This window comes from Conger conger, chromosome 9 (assembly GCF_963514075.1).
Source record: "Conger conger chromosome 9, fConCon1.1, whole genome shotgun sequence".
NCBI lineage: Eukaryota > Metazoa > Chordata > Actinopteri > Anguilliformes > Congridae > Conger > Conger conger.
In genome coordinates, this window is record NC_083768.1 from 42045891 (window position 1) to 42067488 (window position 21598).

At 43.6% G+C, this 21598-nt stretch overlaps 3 protein-coding genes across 5 annotated transcripts in view; all 3 read right to left on the bottom strand.

Annotated features, from left to right (window-relative positions):
* The window catches only part of LOC133136837 (phosphatidylinositol 4-phosphate 5-kinase type-1 alpha-like), a 20457-nt gene extending 12643 nt beyond the window's left edge, over positions 1-7814 (bottom strand). The window contains exons 1-4 of one of the 2 annotated variants that reach the window (XM_061254622.1): positions 6939-7814; positions 2585-2619; positions 1521-1610; positions 71-201 (exon numbers count right to left, since the gene is read on the bottom strand). In XM_061254622.1, the coding sequence (XP_061110606.1) occupies positions 71-201; positions 1521-1610; positions 2585-2619; positions 6939-6984 (302 nt within the window). In that variant the 5' untranslated portion in view covers positions 6985-7814. Of the gene's footprint in view, positions 1-70; positions 202-1520; positions 1611-2584; positions 2620-3872; positions 4501-6938 lie in introns of those variants that run through there. The other variant, XM_061254621.1, reaches the window with a different exon arrangement.
* Positions 7815-10548: 2734 nt separating this feature from the next.
* Positions 10549-13075, bottom strand: LOC133136176 (extracellular matrix protein 1-like). The gene is made up of 4 exons (XM_061253437.1): positions 12719-13075; positions 11885-12081; positions 11166-11309; positions 10549-10965 (listed from the first exon to the last, which is right to left on the bottom strand). Exons 1-3 carry the CDS (start codon positions 12786-12788, stop codon positions 11181-11183), a joined length of 396 nt encoding a protein of 131 aa, XP_061109421.1. The 5' UTR covers positions 12789-13075; the 3' UTR covers positions 10549-10965; positions 11166-11180.
* A 2028-nt stretch (positions 13076-15103) lies between these two features.
* On the bottom strand, positions 15104-19275 carry ecm1a (extracellular matrix protein 1a). 2 transcript variants are annotated; one of them, XM_061256309.1, is made up of 4 exons: positions 19049-19275; positions 18365-18621; positions 16757-16921; positions 15104-15562 (listed from the first exon to the last, which is right to left on the bottom strand). In XM_061256309.1, the coding sequence occupies exons 1-3, from the start codon at positions 19116-19118 to the stop codon at positions 16769-16771; spliced, it is 480 nt and encodes a 159-aa protein (XP_061112293.1). In that variant the 5' UTR covers positions 19119-19275; the 3' UTR covers positions 15104-15562; positions 16757-16768. The 2 variants fall into 2 exon arrangements, with proteins under 2 accessions (XP_061112293.1, XP_061112292.1); XM_061256308.1 differs by having other exon boundaries at positions 16773-16921; positions 19049-19267.
* Between the last annotated feature and the right edge of the window lie 2323 nt (positions 19276-21598).

The window sequence follows — 21598 nt, forward strand, 5'->3', positions numbered from 1 at the left end:
GACAGACAGACACACAGACACACACACACACACACACACACACACACAGACATAGAAAGACACCACCTACCTGGGGAAGAAGATGCTCTCCACCACCACAAAGTCCTGCATCAGGACGTCGCGCTCCGCCTTCTGGCTCAGGCTGCCCACCGTGTGCGTGATGCCCAGCTGGATGGCACCTCTCAGGGCTGAGGAGGTGGTCTGGGGAGGGGGGGAGCGGAGCGCATCGTTAAAACTGGGGTAAAACAAGCCGTGTATCGGAGAGAGCATTACTCTCTTCCTTCTGCTGGCGAGTATCTGCGATCACCTCACCAGGGCTGGGCACACAGTGATGGGGAAGTACACGTATTAACAAACCAGCCAGCTGCTGGTGTACAATGCCTATCCTCTCACAAACACACACACACACACACACAAACAGACACACACTGCTGTTTCTAAGAACGTGACTGAAACCCAGTTTTGCTATGCATCAGTAGTTCCCTATCTGGGTTTAAAAAGCCCCGTGATGGTAAATGTTAAATGTTTAGCATTTATATAACACCTTTATCCAAAGCGCTGTACAATTGATGCTTCTCATTCACCCATTCATACACTCACACACCAACGGTGATTGGCTGCCATGCAAGGCGCCGACCAGCTTGTCAGGAGCATTTGGGGGTTAGGTGTCTTGCTCAGGGACACTTCGACACAGCCTGGGCGGGGGATCGAACCGGCAACCCTCCGACTGCCAGACGACTGCCCTTACTGCCTGAGCCAATGAGACGACTGCTCTTACTGCCTGAGCCAATGAGACGACTGCCCTTACTGCCTGAGCCAATGAGACGACTGCCCTTACTGTCTGATGGGCAGTGTATGAGCCAGGAGGAGTGGCCCCAAATCATCATCCAATCACGGCCCTCAAGGGCCCAGAACCGCTGCATTTCCGTCTTCCCTTTAAGTGGGAGTCACATGTGACGCCAGATTTGATAATAACGGTCACACTCTCACCGTCAACACCAAAACGTTCCAAATTCATGAGCCTCATTAATATCCATGAGAGCCATGTGGCCAATGACAACACTGGGGCAACATTCTTAGCCACATCTATACTTCACTGTACCATTATTACATCACATTAATGGCATTTGGCAGACAATCTTATCCAGAGCGACGTACAGATGATTAGACTAAGCAGGAGACAATCCTTCCCTGGAGCAATGCAGGGTTAAGGGCCTTGCTCAAGAGCCCAACGGCTGTGCGGATCTTATTGTGGCTACACCGGGAGTGCAGTACCTACATGAATATTCATTAGCTGCAAGATGCAAGGGCTGATGCATTTCAGGATTTCGTTCCAACTCACGCTCTCCATAAACTCGCCCAATCATATCATGATCTGATATTCATAAAAGCACCAGCCACAACCGCAGACTGCAAGTTTACCACGACACACTGCTAAGGTATCCTAAAGATGTTATTGCACCCCCGTTTTACAGAATTAATGGTTTGGCCCGGTCACTATCGCCCCCCTGAACTCTGACCTTCTTATAGGTGGTTTCGCCCGTAGGGTCTACCCCCCGGTGTCCAATGGTCTTCTTCATGGTCTGGGAGGTTCCTGACGAGCCGGCCATCTGGTAGACCCAGAAACCGGGGGTGGAAAGATGGAGGAAGAGAAGAGGATGAGGGGGGGAAAAAAAGGGTTTTTCCGTTACTGAAAAACATTTTGTTGGGACATTTCTATGTACGGTTTTACTTCCTCACTTTTGGCAACTGCAGGGTTTTTAAAAAACATTCCTCTTCAACAACTTGGTAGAGCGAGAGAGAGAGAGAGAGAGAGAGAGAGCAAGAGCTGAACAGATACCAGGAGAGATAAATGTTATCTGTGGTACAGCAGATATAGTATCATGCATTGGTACATAGTTCACCTGTGGTAATTTATACAAGATGCGCTGCGAAACAACACCAGGTTTACCCATGAATCACAACCATAGTACCAACAAAAACTAGCAGAACAGTGCTGTAGCGTTAGCGCCGTTAGTGTGGTCGTAAAGGGCGCCAGCGTCCTGCCCATGACAGCGGCCTACATCAGAATCAGCTAAACGACGCTACGCTAGGAAACGGGCCAAGCCCCCGGCAACACAGGCACACTTTCACCCACTGTTTTCAGAACGGCCCACAGCCCATAGCACCCGCTGTATTAAAGGACAACCCAGGTGAGAGGGAAAAATGTACACTCAGCACACTTGATATAAACTTCCATCATACTTCAACAATTCCAAAGCATAACATGGCGTACTTCATGTACACGGTATTATTTTACATGGGAAAACCGTCCTCCGGCTAACAGCAGGTTTAAATGGTGGAAGGAAGGGTTAAACCTGTGTGAAACAAAACTGTACACTTGACACGAACGTCCATTACGGTATAGTGTAGTACTTCCACGTGAGTATTTACAAGTGAAAATCATGTTCATCAGCCGAAACGTGTTTCACATGGGAAGACCGCTAACCGCTAGATTAAGCGTGGGAGGAACTCAGGGCAGGACTGTTATTGCACAGACAGGCAACAAACAGCAGGGGAACTTGAGACGCGCAATTCGTCTTACCTCAGGGGCAGCTGGCTTCCGGACCCCGCCTGACCCTACAGAGAACGACAGAATAAAAGCGGAAAAGAAAGGGAAATGGGGTGGGGTGGGGTGGGGGGGGGGGGGGGGGAGGGGAAATTTACTCACAGTTCATAAGAAGCCCCGCCACAGCTGCTCGAGGATAGATAATGTAAAGTAGAAACGGCAGCACTGCCTGAAACACACCCGAGATTACGCAGATGTGCGTGGAGCTCAGCCAACCTCAAATATCAGCCTGGTACACTCACCGATGGCACAGTAACCACGTGTATTCTAACATCCTGAACCATCTTGAAAATTATTATTATTATTATTATTTTTTGTAGGCCATTTTTACCCCAATTTCGCATTGCCAGTCATGGGTAATCTGATCTGCAAGTCTGACCCGTTTCCCGCAGTGTAGACCACGCATTACCACAGGAGAGGACTAGCACCAACTAGATGGAGGAGAGGGCTAGCACCAATCAGCTGGAGGAGAGGGCTAGCACCAATCAGATGGAGGAGAGGGCTAGCACGAAACAGAGGAGGGGCACACGTCTCACTGATGATTGGCAGCCGGTTCCATCGACGGGCGGGGCCGACTCGTGAGGAAACGCGAGGAATTCTGCAGGGCTTAAACGCACCGCGCACCACGGGAAGCGGAAAGCCGCCGTTCCCCGGAGCTGTAATCTCAGCGGGAGCGCGACACAGCTACAGGCTCAAGACTAACACGACACGGCCGGCTGAACGGCCGGCCTGCTGGCTGGGGCCCAATTCAGCTCCTGCAGGGCCGGTGTGGCCTGCTCACCGGCGGACGCGTTCCAGCAGTCGCGCACAAGCTTGTCGAAGAACTTCAGCGCTACAGCGAGATTACATAAACGACTGTCCGGGCCTATTACATCATTAAGGGCTGGAGTTTAGCAAGGGCTGCTGAGAGACACGGCCCTCCCCGTCTGCTCGTAGACCAGACCGTTCGGCAGGGCCTGCCCTTGTGCCGACTTCCGGGAACTTCCAAGGCAAACGGTGTGGGGGGGGGGGAAGAGAAATACAAATAAATTTTAAAAAATAATAAATAAATTTAAAAAGTTAAATAACAGATGCACATCGACGGGTGCAAGGCAATAGGGCAGTAACGATTATAATTTAAGAAGAGCCTGCACAACCAAACACAGTATAATTATGTATTTGTATCAAACGTTTTGACCTCTTCGTCAGGTCAAACTGAAAAAACTTTTTTATTTTTTTTTATTTTTTTTTTTTATAAAAGAGGCATCCTCAGTTAAGTGCATACCGAATCCTCCTGGTCTGGTTTGGTCAGAAAACAAGCCCGGCGGTTCAGGCATGTCGCCTGGCGACTAGGCTGTCAATAACGCGAGGCGAGCACTTCCTGCCTCATCCAATCATAAACAGGCGTGTAACCAAAGCGACCGCTATTTGGAGTCCTTACTTGACCTGCTTCACTCTCTCACACACACACACTCACACACTCACACACTCACACACTCACACACTCACACACTCACACACTCACACACTCACACACTCACACACAGCGTCAATGGCTCTGTGATCGAAAATTTAGCATTTGTAGGTGGCCATTAGTTACTGTAAGTACAGGATTGTACTTACAGCATCCCAGCATCTTAATAACAAAAATAAAAAAATACACCTGAAGGCTTTGACTAGTATACAGACTTGGCGACCGTGGCTAAGGAAACTAGTGAGCAAATGAACAGCAACGTGGACTTGGTTGCAGAATGCATGCAATGTGCACAAACATAATAAAATCAATGCAGCATAAAGCGTTCTGTGAGTGCTGTTTTGAGAAAGAACAGTGGTGTGTGTGTGTGCGTGTGTGTGAAAAGCAGGCTGTGGCTCCAGGCATAGACACTGCCTGTGCTTCTGTGCAGTGTGTAAAATTTCAGGCAAATGCTTATCCTTAAAGGGAGTGACATGCTGAAGGGCACACATGTGGGGTTTTAGTGTGTGCGTGTGTTCCATTTAAAGGAACCATTTATAATAAGAGCACACGCTTCCCAGGGCAGGCGCGCGCGCGCGCGCGCACACACACACACACACACACACACACACACACACACACACACACACACGCGACAGAAACACCACACCATGCGGGTACCTCTGCGCGAGGCTATCCTCCTCCAGAACTGAGTGCGCAAGTCTGTGGAGCGATATCGAGGCCATGAAAACAGGGTTAGCCACGTAACAAGGGTCTTACACACTCACTCTCGGCTTGGCCCGAAAACGCCAATGTGCACAGAGCCCGCAAGACGTAACCGGGCCAACTGTACGAGCGCCAACAGAAAACCCCTGGAAGTTTTATGAGCACCTGTAGATATTTTGGCGGATATTATGGAGGAATATACAGTTAGGACATGTAGCAACTCATTACACTTCAGCGCACAACATGCTCACGCTTAAAAATGTTCGTCATACACGCCCAGTTTTCCGCACGGAAAAGTGCTCCAAATATTTACATGTAATTTGTTTTAGTTTCTTTGTCAGTGGGTCTCACATGACAGCCTGAACCAGTTTGCAAAACCTTTGCAGGGGGTGCAGTAGCACCTTTCTCCAGGTGACTAAAATCGCGGTCCTTAAGGGCTAAGAACGGCTGGTTTTCCACCCTCTCTTTATCAGTAAGTCAGGTGTGAAGTCATACCGGACAAGCACTAGCGCTAATTGTTCAGTTAATTGCCAGGGAGAAAAGAAAACCAGGGCCGCATTTGGATTGGAGGGTCAGATTTGAGTATCCTTTATCATACATACCAGCGTTGTACATCATTGTACAGCGGAAAGACTTTGTGTCGACCGAATTACTGAACCCGAGATCCTGCGTCTCGTTAATTAAGCTAATCTCCTGAGTCGGACACAGAGTAGCAGGTCACGCTATTTTCAGGGTGGGAGGGAGACGAGTGAAACAGCACGTCGGGCCCCACGCCGTGAAACCCCGATACAGTGCCCCGACCGTATATATTTTTACTGCGTGCGTCTGTGAATCTGTGCACAAGCACCAATAAAGAGATTATCATTCCAGAGATGCCGTTTGGTCGTAAACACGGCAACAGTCACAACAGAGTTCCAGAGGTTCAAGTCTATGAATCTGTTGTTTTGTTGCCATTTTATTTCTCACCAGATGTTATTTCTTTTTAAAAGAAGGTAAGCAACAGTGATTTTTCATGGTCACAAGTTCCACGCAAGTCACAACCTTACGGATATACTGCTTCACTCTTGTTTGTGTATTTGGAGATGACCAGGAAACAGACGGGCAGTAGACAGGAAAAGTATTTATGAGTCTAGAACATATTAAATGGAAATAGCAGAGAACAAGGCGTTCCCACAATGCTGATTTAAAGAGGCCTGAATTTAATTAATTGTAACGGTCGTATAAGGAGTACTGATTTTGCACATGGAATTTATAGTCAGAATGAATCGATTCGCACTCTGAGGGTGTACAGGGACCAAGTGGGTCGCATTATTTTACAAAAGATCCCTTAGTTCTGGGAAGAGAACATGTACTACCCTGTACTAAATGTGCGTTAGAAAAAACCAAGTCAGAGATATGGTCTAAAATAGGCACTGAGGGCGACCCAATTAGAATAACCCAAGGGAATGCATTTTAATTTCAACACTCCCCCGCCCCCCCCAAACTAGACAGCCTTGTACGAGATTTCCCTGGGGTTCATTCCAGTAAATGGCTCGGGAACATTTGTACCCGAACAATAAAAAAACCTCTCAAAAAAGACATGAAAATACACGAGGTTTCACATCTTTCGTGTAACTCGCGGACAACGTATTCAATATGACAAGCAGGATGTTTCGTTCTGATCGCCGCCAGGTCATTAACGTGCAAGCATTTTAACGAATATTTAAAAACAAAGAAAACACTCGAGTTCCGGGCAGTTGGTGAACATTTCCCCCAAGTTCGGCATCTGCTAGTTAGCCGGCTAATGTTAGCTAACGTCCTAGCTAGCCAACACAGAACAGACAATGATAAAAAATAAACGCACGCGAACAAAACATACCAAAAAATGTTTTTTCCGTTCTGCAAACAATTGGACTATTGGCAACCTAAGCTGGTGCTAGCTAGCGTCCATCTGGAAAAAGTTTAAGATTCATATAACTGTTCATCAGACCACCACGTTTACTTGATTAGGTAGCTACGTTGCTAACTAGCTAGTTAGCAAGTTCGCAGTTTGCCCAAAAGGCACATCAAGTTGGCTAACTTATGCCACCGACCACCTTGGAAATCGCTGTATTGTGCCAACTTCACTGTCTTCATAGCAAAATCACTCATGGCATTTCAAAAGCATGTACTTCGGTTGAACGTTTAATTTACCTGCCGGACCCACGGATCCCAAAGCAGCAGTACCGGCTGACGCCATTTTTCGTGTTGCTTGGCCTGGCTTCTGCAGGTTTCCCTTCTCCGGATGCGCGCAGGCACTACCTCGTCCTACCGAGTTCTATCCTTTCGCACTGACAACGTCCAGTCAGTCCAGGCAACGGAACGATAACTCGTGACAGAATGACCCGCAATTAGCAAGAGGCTAATTCGCAGTCTTAGTTGCCAATAGTTCTAAACTTGCTTTAAACGTGAAACTAACTTGGCTAGCTAGCTAACATTGTTGTAGCCAACTGGGCTTGCAAAACATCTACCTAGCTAGCTAGCTAGCTAACCACGCACGGTTAGCCAGCTAACTAGCAATTTAGAGGCCAGCGGGCGTGCTGACTGTAAACGACCTAGATATACTAACGTTAGTTAGACAAAAGCCGATAACCACACTTGCGACAATTCAAGGTTAGTTTGCAGTCAACAACAGCGATCTGTTATCCAGCAATGCATTAACGATAAATATAGCTAGGCTAGCTTTATATATAGTGCTAAGCAGGGTCGGAAACAATAGACTGAGACTGACAGACTTCGCCCCTCTATCATGTACTAAACATGATTTTTTTCCTGTCATTTATTAAGCTAACGTCAGCTCCCTGGTCATGCTGTTTAGATTAAATGTAGCTAGCTTATCACTGGTGCGCAAGATAACGATATTTTGCTAACTTGGTGCCAGTCTAACTCTGCAGCCTCACGGTAGCTATGTTAGCGAAGCTTAGCGGTTTGTTTTCCTTCGTTTCCTCGGAGATCCGGAACGCTGCTTCTCTGGCTTGTCGTAGTGATGTTACGAATGATTCCGAGGCGTGTGTCGACTGCGTACGTCAGTTGTCCCTGAAGCCCCGCTTCGAGGCTTGTGCCGTTTTTTTTCAGGAAATCACGTGATCGGCGACAAACGAGGCCTCGTTTTTGTGTAGAACCACGTGATGGTTTGGTTTGCGCAAAGAGCTTTGCTCTGGTTTGAGTTTCGGGTTGTCGATACCCGCGGGTTGTCGTTGTGGTCCCCAGATATTCAAGCACTTTAACTGCCCAGTGGAACGCACACAAATGGTCCCTCTTTATTTACATTTTCCATGTCTCCATTTTGTAGTCAGTAGTCACTTAACATAATTGTAATATTGACCTATTTTCTAACTTGTTGAATCAGACATTATATTTTAGGTCTATATTTAATATAGATGAGCAGGGAATAATTACAAACCTAGCCTAATGATAACTGTATCATAAACATAAACTATCATTTGCTACTTGTCCAGGACCTGTAGAATTGTTCATATGACCACCCTCCATATGTAAAAATGCATGGCATCTAATCCTACATCAGTTTCACCCATATTCCCTCCATTGGAATTACATGGTACTGCATGTGGCGAAACTATGCCGGGTGGTCTTTATTTTTTCTAAATATGAAAGTTTCTGCAGGTCCCGGAGCACCCGTTAAGACAGACGTGATCACAAAACACCGGTACTAACCAAGATATTTAAATGACAAAACAATGAGCCCCCAACCTCCCAATGAGCTGACACGATTTCCATTTTCATTTAAAGGAGCACTGTCACGCCTGTTTCAATTGAGATTATTTGGATTAAATTCTTAAATTATGTGTGTAGGCATTTTTTTAAATCACCGTCAGTGTAAAAATTACTTTAAAACTTTAATTTTGAATGCAATTCACTGATGATCATCTTCTTATAGAAGTGTACACATATCACATAAGGGAATATTAAGTGTTTATAGACAAGTTTATACTGTTTTATCATGTGGGTGACATGCACCGGATACTATATTTGTAACTCTGGGAGACAGCCTGTTCTAGAATTTTATCGTGGTATTTTATTTGATTCCAATGTAAAAGTAGTATTTCATTGTTTTTCAGGGTCTGTATCACAAATAAGAATCACCGAGTTAGCTGGATAGCTTCATTGACTAAAAACCTGGAACATCTCTTTTTACATTAGTCCATGCTCCAGATTTGGGAGGGCCCCAGTGCAGTTATCCAGCTAACTCAGTAAGCCTGCTTTGTGATACAGGCTCCAAGGCTTGCATATGGAGAACCGAACAGTTCAAAAGCCAGCTCAAACTAGACATTTGTTTGGAGGCTAGCCAGCTTGATACCCGCCATCAGTCACCTGCAGTCACGTCAGTTACTTTTGTGGCCAGAAGCTAATGTATTCGGTTCTTATCTAATTTTACTCTAGAAATGCCTTTGCTTTCATGGTCCGTATGTCTTAATGTCAAATTCAGGGTAAAAATATAATTTTAAAGGGTTTATACGTAGGAGGACAAGGGAGCTTGGTAGATTCAGTGTCAGCAGTCTGCCAGTTTCAATTTCATCTGGTAGTCCGTCTCCCAACTAAACTCTGAAGCCGTTTTTCTCAAAGACATGGTTTGGTGACACTCAAAATCCAATGGGACACAACTCTCTTGATAGCTAGATAATAATTCATGGTATCATTACAAAGCTTACATTCTTTTCTTTTCAGTAGGCCTATAGGTAAACTCAAAATATGTTTTGGGTCAATATGACTGCTTTTGATTGAGCAATAATGAATTATACTTTAAGAATACCGTATGATGTGATATTTTAAATTTTTTTAATTAAAGCACTTGTGTATTTTTACAGCTAGGGGAAGAAATTATGGTATGGATAGAATCAGGAAAGAGATCATTAAGACCTGCACTTGTGCCTAATTTGTACAACTAAATCAATAATTTGCCAATTGTACAGAATAATAACTGAACATCATTTTCATCTGCTTTCACCATTGTTAAACTAATATTTGTTTGTGAAGCAGTCATCAACTCTTTTGGGCATTTGCTGAAAATGGAAAGGAGATGTTTCCTTACTCAAACTGTAGTCTAGTGCTCGGAGAACCACTGGTTTTGATCAGGGCCGTGGTTATCTTTAGCCTTATCTCTTGGGCAAAGAACATTGGTCTGGAACAGAAAGTATGGTCCTAGTCCCAGAGCTGCCCTACACTGTCATTTTTTTCTTCAAGTTTGGGATTTATTTATTTGCAATTGTCTTTGCCTTCTAAGGCAACGAAATGCATCCTCTATAATTAGGAGCAGTGGGCACCCATAATGCACCACCCAGGGGCCAGTGGCAGGGGCACACAAGGGGCAATTTAGACTCTGCAACTAACCTAACCTGCATGTCTTTGGTCTGTGGGAGGAAACGACAGCGAACCCTTGCAGAATCGGGGAGAACGTGTTCGAAACGGCACACGGAAAGGCCCGGGCGGGGCTCGAACCCAGGACATTCCTGCTGTGATGCAGCAGTGCAACTGCCCACTGAACCTCGCGCCACTCAAAACAGCGTTCAGATGAAAGGCGATTAAAAAAAGCAATGTGGGGTGTCTCGGTGGCGCAGCCTGTAGAGCACTGACCGCATGCTCATTGCGAGCCGCGACGTCGGCGGTTCGAATCCGACCGTCTGACATTTGTCGCATGTCTTCCCCTCTCTCTCGCTCCCATTCTTCCTGTCTCTCTATACTGTATACTGTCCAATAAAGCTGAAAAAGGCCTAAAAAATATCTTAAAAAAAAAAAAAGCAATGTGTTGTATGCAACATCGTTTTATTTTCATATCTGTTAAGAGTACATGGTGTTTGTGAAGCATATGTACGGGGACACTTTCAGACATTTACAAAAAGGAAAATGCAAAAGGAAAAAATAAGCAAAGGCATAGTAAAACAGGAGAACAAGAAGTAAAGTGACTAAAAACCTGTAATTATTCCATTTGTACCTCTGTGATTTTCACCCATGATAGATTCAGATAGTTTATAGTTATACCTATTTTATCGGACTATTAAAACTGAGTTAATTCTGATAATCCCAGTTCACAGAAAGAGGTGTAACTGGAATCGCGGGAAAAAGGATGCGTTGTCTTCTGCATGTGGATCCAGAAGCAGTCGACCCGCCATCTCCCGAGATGACCCTGCAGGTGGCGCTAAAGCACGGCAATTCAGGGAGTCAGCTGTGCAAAGAGAAGAAACAACGGCACTTAACCCTTTTTACTCTGTGAATGCGGTGGCTTATCTTGTAACACCCTGTAACTGGAATAAGAACCAGAGGGGGAGAGCTATAACAGCAGTCGATCTTGACGTTCACCGCGCGTAATGACGTTAAATGCTAAATTGGTAACGCTTTACGATGAATTGTACAATTTGCCTTCACCTGTTCAGTAGTGGGCTATTCTTCAGGCTGCGGTCGCGGGGTCTGGAAGCAGCCCAGCGGGTCCCGGGCTTCACAGCAGCTGTCACGTTGTACGGGCTCAGCCGCCTCCAGTCGGTCGCAGTACATGATGAACGCTGTGTCCCACTGCAGGAGGGGGAGACAGGGGTGAGGCGGCACCCCGCTTACCACATTGCAGTTATTTAGCTGATGCTAAAAGTCCACAGTGACTTACAGTTGATTAGACTAAGCAGGGGGCCAATCCTGTCACCTTCGACCAGTCTGGCCCTTCTTCTCTGACCTCTCTCATTAATTATTTTTTTACGCACAAAAGTTGTGCTCGCTGGACATTTTTTGTTTTCTGCAAACTCTGTAGAGACTGTTGTGCATGAGATCATCCATTTCTGGAATATTCAAACCACCCTGTCTGGCACCAACAATCATTGCACGGTCAAAGTCACTTAGATCACATTTCTTCCCCATTCTGACATTTGGTCTGAACAAAAGCTGAACCTCTTGACCATGTCTGCATGCTTTTATGCATTTAGTTGCTGCCAGGATTGGCTATTAAAACATTTGCATGAACACGCTGGTGTACAGGTCTACCTGGTGAATTGCTCACTGAGTGTATATTTGTAACACAACACAACTCTGACGCAAAATGTGTTGAAAGTAACACAAAAGTACTATTCCTGTAGCAGCCATTCAGCGCAGGGACTTACCTTCTCCAGTAAACACTCCAAGGTGTCCTCCTGGTCCTCATATTTCATGCAGCAACGCCGGTATTGCGACTCCAGGAAGATGAGGGTAATCTCTTGGTTGAACAACTTGGAGCCTTGGTCACTCTGGGGGATAGTCTTGCTATCACAGATGCCTTTGAGGTTGTCTTCACTTGGCTTAACTGGAGGGAACTGGAATCCTTTGTGATTAAAAAGTAATAAAAAAAAAGGCAGTTCAAACAACTAATGATGCCGCCGGGATCTCTCAGACTCACGCAGAACAAACTGCATGCGCGAACAGGAGCAGTAAACTTAAAGCATGGATTTGGCAGTAGAAAAAAACACCTCACACAGGCACGGTTCACCTTCAGGAAGCACTTGAGTGCTAAATTTAAGAATGTAAAGATGTGTTCAAACTTAAGCAGGCTACTCAGGAAGTGTATTGTTAACAGAAAAACATATCGCTAGATGTTGAAGTTTGTGAAGGGGTCTGAATACTTTCATAAGCTACTGTAGGTGAGTAGAAGTTTTCCATCCAAATCTATTCCCAGTTCTATCGGTCACTACTTTCTGAGTGCCTGTCCTCTCGTCCACTGCAAAAAATATCTGTCTCAATGAGTTTTGTAATAAGACTTAAGTTCTTATTTTTTTCACTCAGGTAGAAAAGATTACCTTGTTTCAAGTTTAACCGTTTTCTAAACATTTTCATACCCACTGGCCCATCTTGAAATTAGCTAAACTAAATAAAATAAGTATGATTTTAAGTCTCAATATAAGACTAAAATACTTTGAAATAGACTTCCACACTTTATACCATACAGGTCTCTTATACTTTACCATCCGAGGGCATGCAGAAGAGCAGGAGAACCAGCATCCACAATCCTCTCAGATTGCCCAAAAAATCCATCGCCTCTTCTTCTGACTCTTCTGTCCTCGTCCAAAACAAACACGACTGCCAGAAAAAAAAAAGACAGGCAAAGCCTCCTGGGACCCCTTGATTGGCTGTTAACTTTGCTTGTCTTTATGGAATAAGAGCAAAAAGAACACCCAGGAGAGAGGGTTCCCGGTGTACTGACCACGGTGAACGCCGTCCCGGTGTTTAAGAGGTGCTGAAGGGTGGGATCCACAGAGAAAGGAAAAGCTTAGCCATAAAGCTAAACCCAAACCTAAAACTTTAAACCTTCTCATGCATTGTCCAAAGCAGACAAAGACAATAGTTGCAAAAGAAGCAAAAATGTCACCAAACATGTTTGACTCTGTGGGAATGTGCAGGTGTATCAGGTTTGCATTTTTTCCACACAAAGCAAGCTATTGGTAATTATCATACCTGAGAAGTCAGGCTGTCAAAAGCAGACATTTGACTGGCTGAAATGAGAATGGACATGTCTAGCTAAAGATGTGTTACTTTCAACACAGTGCCCTGGTTATTCAATCTTCTGCTGCTGTAGCCTATCCACTTAGAGGTTTGACGCGTTGTGTGTTCAGAGATGCTCTTCTGCATACCGCCGTTGTAATGCGTGGTTATTCGCATTACTGTCACCTTCCTGTTAGCTTCGACCAGTCTGGCCCTTCTCCTCTGACCTCTCTCAGTAACAAAACTGCTGCTCACTGGATGTTTTTTTTTTTTTTTGTTATTCTATTACTTGCTGATGTTTAAGTTGTTGATGAGTCCTAGGTTAAGCATTTCATTGCCAGCCTGCTGTGTACTCTTACTGGTGCATATAAATAAACCTGAGACATGAAACTTGAAGCCATGCATAGCCCAAGCAGACATGAAAGAAAAAAACTGGACAATTGTAAAACAAACAAAAATGTCACGAAACATGCTTCACTGTGTGTGAATGTTCAGGATCATCAGGTTTGCATTTTTGCTTCACATTCGAACAAGAGCCAGAAACATGTACTAAAAATGCTAAAGGAAACTGGTTCTTTGAACATGGTGATGCTGAGCAAAGAGCAAAGAGTATTAAAGTGTATTAAAGTGTGTTAACGATTATTAAAGATTATTAAACTTGAATGTTGTCTCAGTCCTTTATCAAGTAAACCTGTGTTTTAGTATTACTAGCCTCTCCCTGAGCACCTCACCTCATGTATAAGAAAGGTGGTGTAGCTTTGTAGTGTAGAATTTTTATGGTAGATCTGAGCACCTCCACACTACATTAAACCAAGATTAAATGATTTTAAACATAATCCTGTACGATAGTAAAGTGCCTTTGTGTCCCATGTTCTGTGTATGTTTGTTTGAGAAGTGGGTGCCCTACATGAAGCACCCCTGTGTTAATTTCAGGTATGGTGGTGCAAACTCGCAAACGCGTTGTGCCCATGGTTGTTATTGAAGTGGAATCAGGGATTCATTGGTGCCAAAAGAAATGGGTAGGAATCTGTTTTCTAGTAATGAAAAGAATTTGCATCAGATTAAATTTCATGGTCATTTTCATTTTACTGCATTAGTGTGTCAGTAGAAAAGAGCATTTATTTGTATTTAATAAAATAAAATAAAGAAACATATTAAGCAATAGACCACTGTTTTGAAGAAAGCCTGATAGCGGCTGTCTGGGATTACCTGGGGACTGTAAAGGAGGTGAAAAGCCTGCGGAAGAAATGTTCTGCCAGACGTTTGAGACATAGCTACAGGCCCATTTTCTTATAAAACCTCAGGATAGTGTATCCAAGAGAACTGATTCAGTTTTAAAGGTGAAGGTTGGTCAGTAAATGCGATATTTAGAAACTTTTTATCCATTCTATAAAGTGAATATGCTTTCAAAAAGAAATTCTGAAATTAAAAGTCTCTAAATATCACAAAATCTACTATAAAGAGCAGGAAACATTAATCAAACGGTTTAACATTCAATTGTGCAATAGTAGACAGAAAGAACTTGGGTCTTTTTACAGTTAGGGGTAGAATAAATTATGGTACGGATAGAATCAGGAAAGAGATAATCAAGACCTGTACTTGTGCCTAATTTGTACAAGAAAAGCAATCATTGAATAGAATAATGACTGATAATAATTTTAATTTACTTTCACCATGATTGTTAAACTAAGATTTGATTGTGAAGGGTATTGCATTTATTTTCATAAACAAACTGTAATGCTTGAAGAACTACTTGTTTTTGGTCAGGGCTACGCTTATCTTTAGCCTTATCTCTTCGGCAAAAAACATTGGTCTGGAACAGACACCGACAGGTTTGAACTATAGTGCTAAGGATAAAACACAAAACATTTCCTGTTGTATGCAACATATTTTAATTTTCATATCTATTAAGAGTACATGGTATTTGTGAAGCATATTTTACACACTGTGTTATTTTTTGACGCGTTGGAAATGCATTTGCATAGACCAAAAAGGAAAATGCTAAATGGAAAAAAACGAAATAAGCAACAGCATACTAAAATTTGAGAGCTTCTTTTCAATCTTTGAAAATTAATACCTGTAATAATTCAATTTCTACTTTATGACTTTCTGTCATGACATATTCATATAGGTTATAGTTATACCTATTATATAACACTATTAAAAGTGAGTTAAGTCCGATAATCCCAGTTCATAGTAAGAGGTGTCGCTGGAATCGCCTGTAAAAGGAATGCGTCGTCTTCTGCCTGTGAATCCAGAAGCCACGGTTGCGTTACTCCGGAAATGACCTGCAGGCGGCGCTAAAGCACGGCAATTCAGGGATTCAGCTGTACAAATAGAAGAAACAACGGCACTTAAATTTACCGGAGGTGGAAAGCTATAATGCTGTTAGTCTTATATTTCCCCTATGTTCACTTTCCACTAGTGATGTCACCACACAAAAAGACGTTAAATGCAATGGTAACACCTTACAATAATGTCACATGTAGTTAACGAACTACAGAGAGAACTCTGTACAGCTTTGTATATGTATTTGTATATAATTAATTAATGTTAACAACTACGAACTAACAACTATATTGGAATAAATAAATAAAAACTGTTAAAACATTATAAAGTTTATCCCGTGGTTTGCTAATGGATAAATATTCTCCCAACTAATGAATGAGTTAGTAGTTCATAAATACATAAATTAAAAGTAAAATTCATGCATAATTAAGGGATCAACAACAACAAAGGCTACATGAGTAACAATTACATTTATGTAACCTCAATCATAAGTGTGACCAATGTATTCTCAGTGAGTGAAGTTAAGCTACAAAGACCCACTCAATAACTTTGGACATTGCCAGAGTAGCAAAATGCAAACTGCAACAGTACCAAAGGCTCTGTGTCAGAGAGTTCAGTGGGCTAAGCAACACTGTTGCCCAGGTTACCAAGATGACTGCAAAAGACCTACAGACACCATCTAGGCAGCTATTTGCCATCGGCGTCATTTTCATCGTAAAGCCACCGAACGCTCTGTGGAAATGAATGAGTGGGCCTTTCCAAATCCTCCTGAATCCAGTCTCTCTGCACCTTCACACCCCTCTTTGATTCTTCCTTCATTCTCTCCCTCACTCCTTTTCCCTCCCTTTCTCAATCATATCTCAATCATATCATATCATTTATATAGCGCTTTATATAGCGCCTTTATCCAAAGCGCTGTACAATTGATGCTTCTCATCCACCCATTCATACACACACTCACACACCAACGGCGATTGGCTGCCATGCAAGGCACCGACCAGCTCGTGAGGAGCATTTGGTGGTTATAGGTGTCTTTGCCAGCTCGTGATGAGCGTTTGGGGGTTAGGTGTCTTTGCCAGCTCGTGATGAGCGTTTGGGGGTTAGGTGTCTTTGCCAGCTCGTGAGGAGCATTTGGGGGTTAGGTGTCTTTGTTCAGGGACAAACCGGCAACCGGGAATCGAACCGGCAACCCTCCCCAACTGCCCTGGCAGACTCCAGAGTCCTGTGTGTACCTGTAAGTGCACTCACTCTTGTATTTTGGGAGGTGGGTACAGGTAGGCGGGATTGGGGGCCCACAAAGCGAAGCAGCCGAACATCTCCTCTTTCGTGCAGCAGTGGTAGGCCCGCGTCTTCACCATGAACTCCTGCTCGCAGTACGACGACATCGCGGATTCCCACTGCGAGAGGGGGGGGGGGGGGGGGGAGAGAGAAAGGGTCGGCACAGGGATGAATACGCAGCCTGTCACTCAAACTTCACCATTATTTCTATTTTTCCACGAGGACCAGTGTACATATTTGCATGGTGGACGGGGAGGAGTCAGTTCACACAATGGATAAAGTTTACCCTCCAACATGGAACAACATCTTTATTTTTATTTTTTTGTGAATGCATTTGTGCAATTGTTTCTGTATAAAGGCCTTGCAGGTGCTAGAACATAACAGTGGCAGGCCTTGGAGGTGTTTACCCTCATATCCTCCTAATTCTCCTTCAGGAGAACCAGGAAACAAAACAAGAAGTAAAACACCCACAGATAGAGTGGCTATAGCTTGTTATGGCTTCAGATTGCATGCGTGTTCGCCTTTTTTTAGCATGCAGTGCAGTGCAAGCACATGTGTCCAAGGCAGCACATAATGAGTCATTTTTTTAACACATCTCCATGGCTGGTTAAGGAGGTGTTACTTTCAACAATGTCTGTGTTTAAAAAAAAGTCTTCCTTTGTCACACATAAATTGTATAGTGGAGGCAGAAACACTGGGGAATTTTCAAGACCAGGCTTGATACAGTGCCAGATGCCATCTAGCTTTTAAGCGTTAGGTACACTGGTGGTACGAAACGGCGAGCATGCCAGGCCCGAATGGCCTGTTCTCATAATTACCTTATGATATGTTATACTTGTAACACAAAAGCAGTAAATTTGACACAACATATGTTGAAAGTAACACGTAGAAACATTCAGATGTGCAGCCTGCTGTAAAATCCAGCTATGCCAGCTTGATCAGTTTAAAAAAGTTAGCTGGTCAAGCTGGTCATGAAGCTGGTCATGAAGCTGGTCAACCAGGGTATGAGCTGATTAACCAGCATGACCAAGCTAGTCATGATGCTTTTCTGAGCTGGTAGCTGGTAGCTGTTAAAGTCACCACACAAAATGACGTTAACAAAGCCTAGCTTGAGTTAATCAAACCATGTCAAAGCTGGTCTGAACTGTTCAACCAGCTAACCCATGTCGAGCTGGGAGCTGGTCTGAACTGGTCAACCAGCTAAACCATGTTGAGCTGGGAATTGGTCTGAACTGGTCAACCAGCTAAACCATGTACAGCCGGTCTGAACTGGTCAACCAGCTAAACCATGTTGAGCTGGGAATTGGTCTGAACTGGTCAACCAGCTAAACCATGTACAGCCGGTCTGAACTGGTCAACCAGCTAAACCATGTTGAGCTGGGAGTTGGTCTGAACCGGTCAACCAGCTAAGCCATGTTGAGCTGGGCTGAACTGGTCAACCAACTAAACCCACATAGAGCTGGGAGCTGGTCTGAACCGTTGCTGCTTCAGAACCTAGCTTGAGCTGTTCTTTTCGGCAGCGGGGGGTGTTTTTCGGGCAGACGTTGGACGCCAGGGCTTACCACTCCCAGTGCACATTTCAAGGTGAGCGCATCTTCCTGGCTCCCATAGCTCTTGCAGCAGCCCTGGAAGAGCGACTCCAGGCTGTTGACGCCTGTGGCTTGGCGCCGCAGGTAGCTGTACCCGGGACTGGGGAGGTCGTTGTGATCGTATCGTGGGCGGAGGAACCCCCTCTTGCAGATGGCCTCGAGGTTGGTGCTAACCGGCTGCCCGGGAGGGAACAGGACATAGGTGGTCCCCCGGAGGGGAGGGGATTGTCCTGAATCAGGGAGGCGGGAGGGGTACAATAAAAAAGGACAGATCAACCAATTAATGACACCAACGGACGTACGCAGAAGAAACTGTAGCACAATTCTGCCCGAAACAGAGCGGCGAGCTGGTTCACCTTCAGGAAGTACTTGAGTGCTAAATGCAAGAATGTAAAGATGCATTACACTTACACTATGCAAGATACTCAGGAAATGTATTATGTGAAGAAAAACATTCCAAAAACAAGCTCTTCAAAAGGGCTAACGTAACCCTGCCCCTTCAGTGAGTGAGCACGCTGCTCCAGTGGGGCTCCAAGGTGAACGGATGCTACATGCTACGCAGGTACCTCAGACGGCCTCGTGAATAAACCTTGAGCTTGCACTCAGAGAAAGGAGACAAGCACTAAGAGACATTGATCACACGGCGAAGGTACCTACCGTGTGAGGGCACGCAGAAGAGCAGGATAATGAGCGCCCACAATCCTCGCAGGTGTCCCAAAAAACCCATCGTCTGTTCTTCTGGGCTCGGATCCCGTCAAAAACACTCACAAAAAAAAAAACGTGCCGAACAAGACGGGCAAAAGAACACCCAAGTCAGAGGGGTCCTGTTGTACTGACCACGGAAAACACGGTCCCGGTATTTAAGAGGAGGTGGGAAAGGGTGGGGAACCACAGGGAAAGGGGGGGGGAGGAGAGAATTTTGGATGGATGTGTTTTAGAAACTGAGCCTTCAAAGGAGGAGGGTCCTTCTCAAAACGAGAAATAAGCAAAGAATTGCAGGACAGAGAAAACAAAGTAACGTGCCAAAGACCATATCTCTCTTAGGCAACTTTAACTCATTGCTTTGCCCATTTTTCAACTGCTGAGTAGGTGCCAAGGTTACGTTACCCCAAAATGGGTAGCTATCATATCTTAGCAGTGACTCACTGGTCAATCTGTCAAGCTGTGACAGGTAGACGTTTGGCTCACTGAAATAAATCAGTGATTAACAGCTCCTACAATGTTGGAGAATGGACAGATGAAGAGTACCTAACTCCTACCAGTTAACAGAGAGTACTGTGGCATCCGTGCATAAAAAATGTAAAAGCCAAAAATAACTCAAAAATGAGTCAAACTGTCTGAACTCATTGGAAATATATTTGTTTTATTCAGCAAAACAGTTACAGAATTTGGTGTCTGGTGTCGGCGGAGTTAATCTCAGGCACGGTTGGCTCAGGCAGACTACAGGCGCCTGTTTGGCCAATCAGCGAGCTCATCTTTAGGGAGTAAACCGCCACCATTCCAAACGGATTAGATAAATGGATTTCAAAAAATTCCAGGGCGGCAGCAAGATCATTAAAGCACAAAAATTTTAATACAATTTTTTTTAGGGGTCTGTTTTTTATTAGGAGAGCCTAAATGTTCCATGTGTGTTTCATTCCAACAGTCCCAGATAAGTGGTGGTGAGATAAACAATCGATGCGAGGGAGGGAGGCAGGGAGGGATGGAGGGAGGGAGGGAGGGAGGGGGGAGGGCCTATGTGGTAAAAACAAGGTGCTGGGAAGCAGAGAAGCTGAAAGAGATTGAGGGAAAATGTGAAGGGATCATCTTCAAATTTGACACATTTAACCCTCCTGTTATATTTGGGGTCAATTTGACCCCATTCAGTGTTTGAGATCTCTTAAAAACCAGTTAACCTTTTTTTCATCTTGATACTGTATGATTAATAATATAATTTAATAGTATAATTATAATTTTGTATTTTGGTTAAATAGTAAACATGCAAAAGCTAATGCTGTGTTTTCAGAAGTCCTGTACCAACTTTGCATGTGTTGTATGGGCTGATTTTGTAACATAATAAAATGTCAGGAACCCTTTTTATTATTTCTTTGTGGATGATTCTAGTGCCACTTTCCCATACAGGTGCCAAACTTTCACTTCCTGTACCTAAGGCTCTAAAATGAGATTTTTCATATTTATGGGTAAAAGGCTGGTAGAAATACTGTGTAGAAATGTGTAGAAAAATGTGTAAAAAACAAAGTGTAGAATAATGGAAGTTAAATTTCACAGGAATGAGGATCTCTGGGCTTATACATAGACTGCATGAATACAGACATTAGCAATAACAATAGCAATAAACAGAACTCATGTTGTTTATCCTTAATTAATTCATTCCATTGCACAGGACTTATTGTTCATGTTTTAATTATTTTAACTTTATATTATTTCCATGTTAATTAGGTAACATGGAAATGATGTATTCTTCTTCTTCTTCTTCTTCTTCTTCTTCTTCTTCTTCTTATTATTATTATTATTATTATTATTATTATTATTATTATTATTAATGGTTCACAGCAAAAAACAAAAATAACAAGTGTTTTAGTCTTATATTGAGATTTAAAATCTTATATTGTACTGTTTTGCCAAAAATCGTCAGTGAGTTTGACTCATAAAAAATTTGCCAAGGGAATAAGAAAATGTCACGAGTCAAGCGAATCTCATCTCAAGCTTTGCCAAGAGTAAAAGAAAATGTCACTTGTCAAGAAACGTCAAAGCGTAACTGAACTATTTTTTTACGTTTGAACTCAAACTTGTCCGTTCTGAGAACGTCACATCACAGTTAGCGTGTGCAACAGAAAATATTACCAGCGGTGGGAGTGATCACATGCAGTTTCACATACACACTGCCACCCTGTGGTAAGGATGGATAATTAAAACTCCTGAGCGTTGGTTCCCTTCCCAGATTTTTGTGGTTTTTATTGGTTATTTCAATTTCTTTACAAATTAAAATCTTTTTTTCTTTTTTAAAACACACTCAGTAACACAAAATAATAATTTTAACAAATGCAGATACTTATTTAAATGAGACCTAGCTTTAGGAAAAGGTGTGGAAACAAATGATTACAAAACAAGAAAAACTAAACATTACAAATCTTAGCAAAATCATGTCAAAATACAAAGGAAGAAAGGGTGAGTTTAAGATGCCCGAAAACGGGCAGAAATGTTAAA

Bases quoted from the DNA above. Each gene is read 5' to 3' on its own strand.
- LOC133136176 (XM_061253437.1), bottom strand. From the start codon at position 12,788: ATGGATTTTTTGGGCAATCTGAGAGGATTGTGGATGCTGGTTCTCCTG. The intron at 12,082-12,718 runs GTAAAGTATAAG...TTAATCACAAAG, and splicing joins CTTCTGCATGCCCTCGGATG to GATTCCAGTTCCCTCCAGTT. The intron at 11,310-11,884 runs GTAAGTCCCTGC...CCCCTCCTGCAG, and splicing joins TGGAGTGTTTACTGGAGAAG to TGGGACACAGCGTTCATCAT.
- ecm1a (XM_061256309.1), bottom strand. From the start codon at position 19,118: ATGGGTTTTTTGGGACACCTGCGAGGATTGTGGGCGCTCATTATCCTG. The intron at 18,622-19,048 runs GTAGGTACCTTC...TCCCTGATTCAG, and splicing joins CTTCTGCGTGCCCTCACACG to GACAATCCCCTCCCCTCCGG. The intron at 16,922-18,364 runs GTAAGCCCTGGC...CCCCTCTCGCAG, and splicing joins TGAAATGTGCACTGGGAGTG to TGGGAATCCGCGATGTCGTC.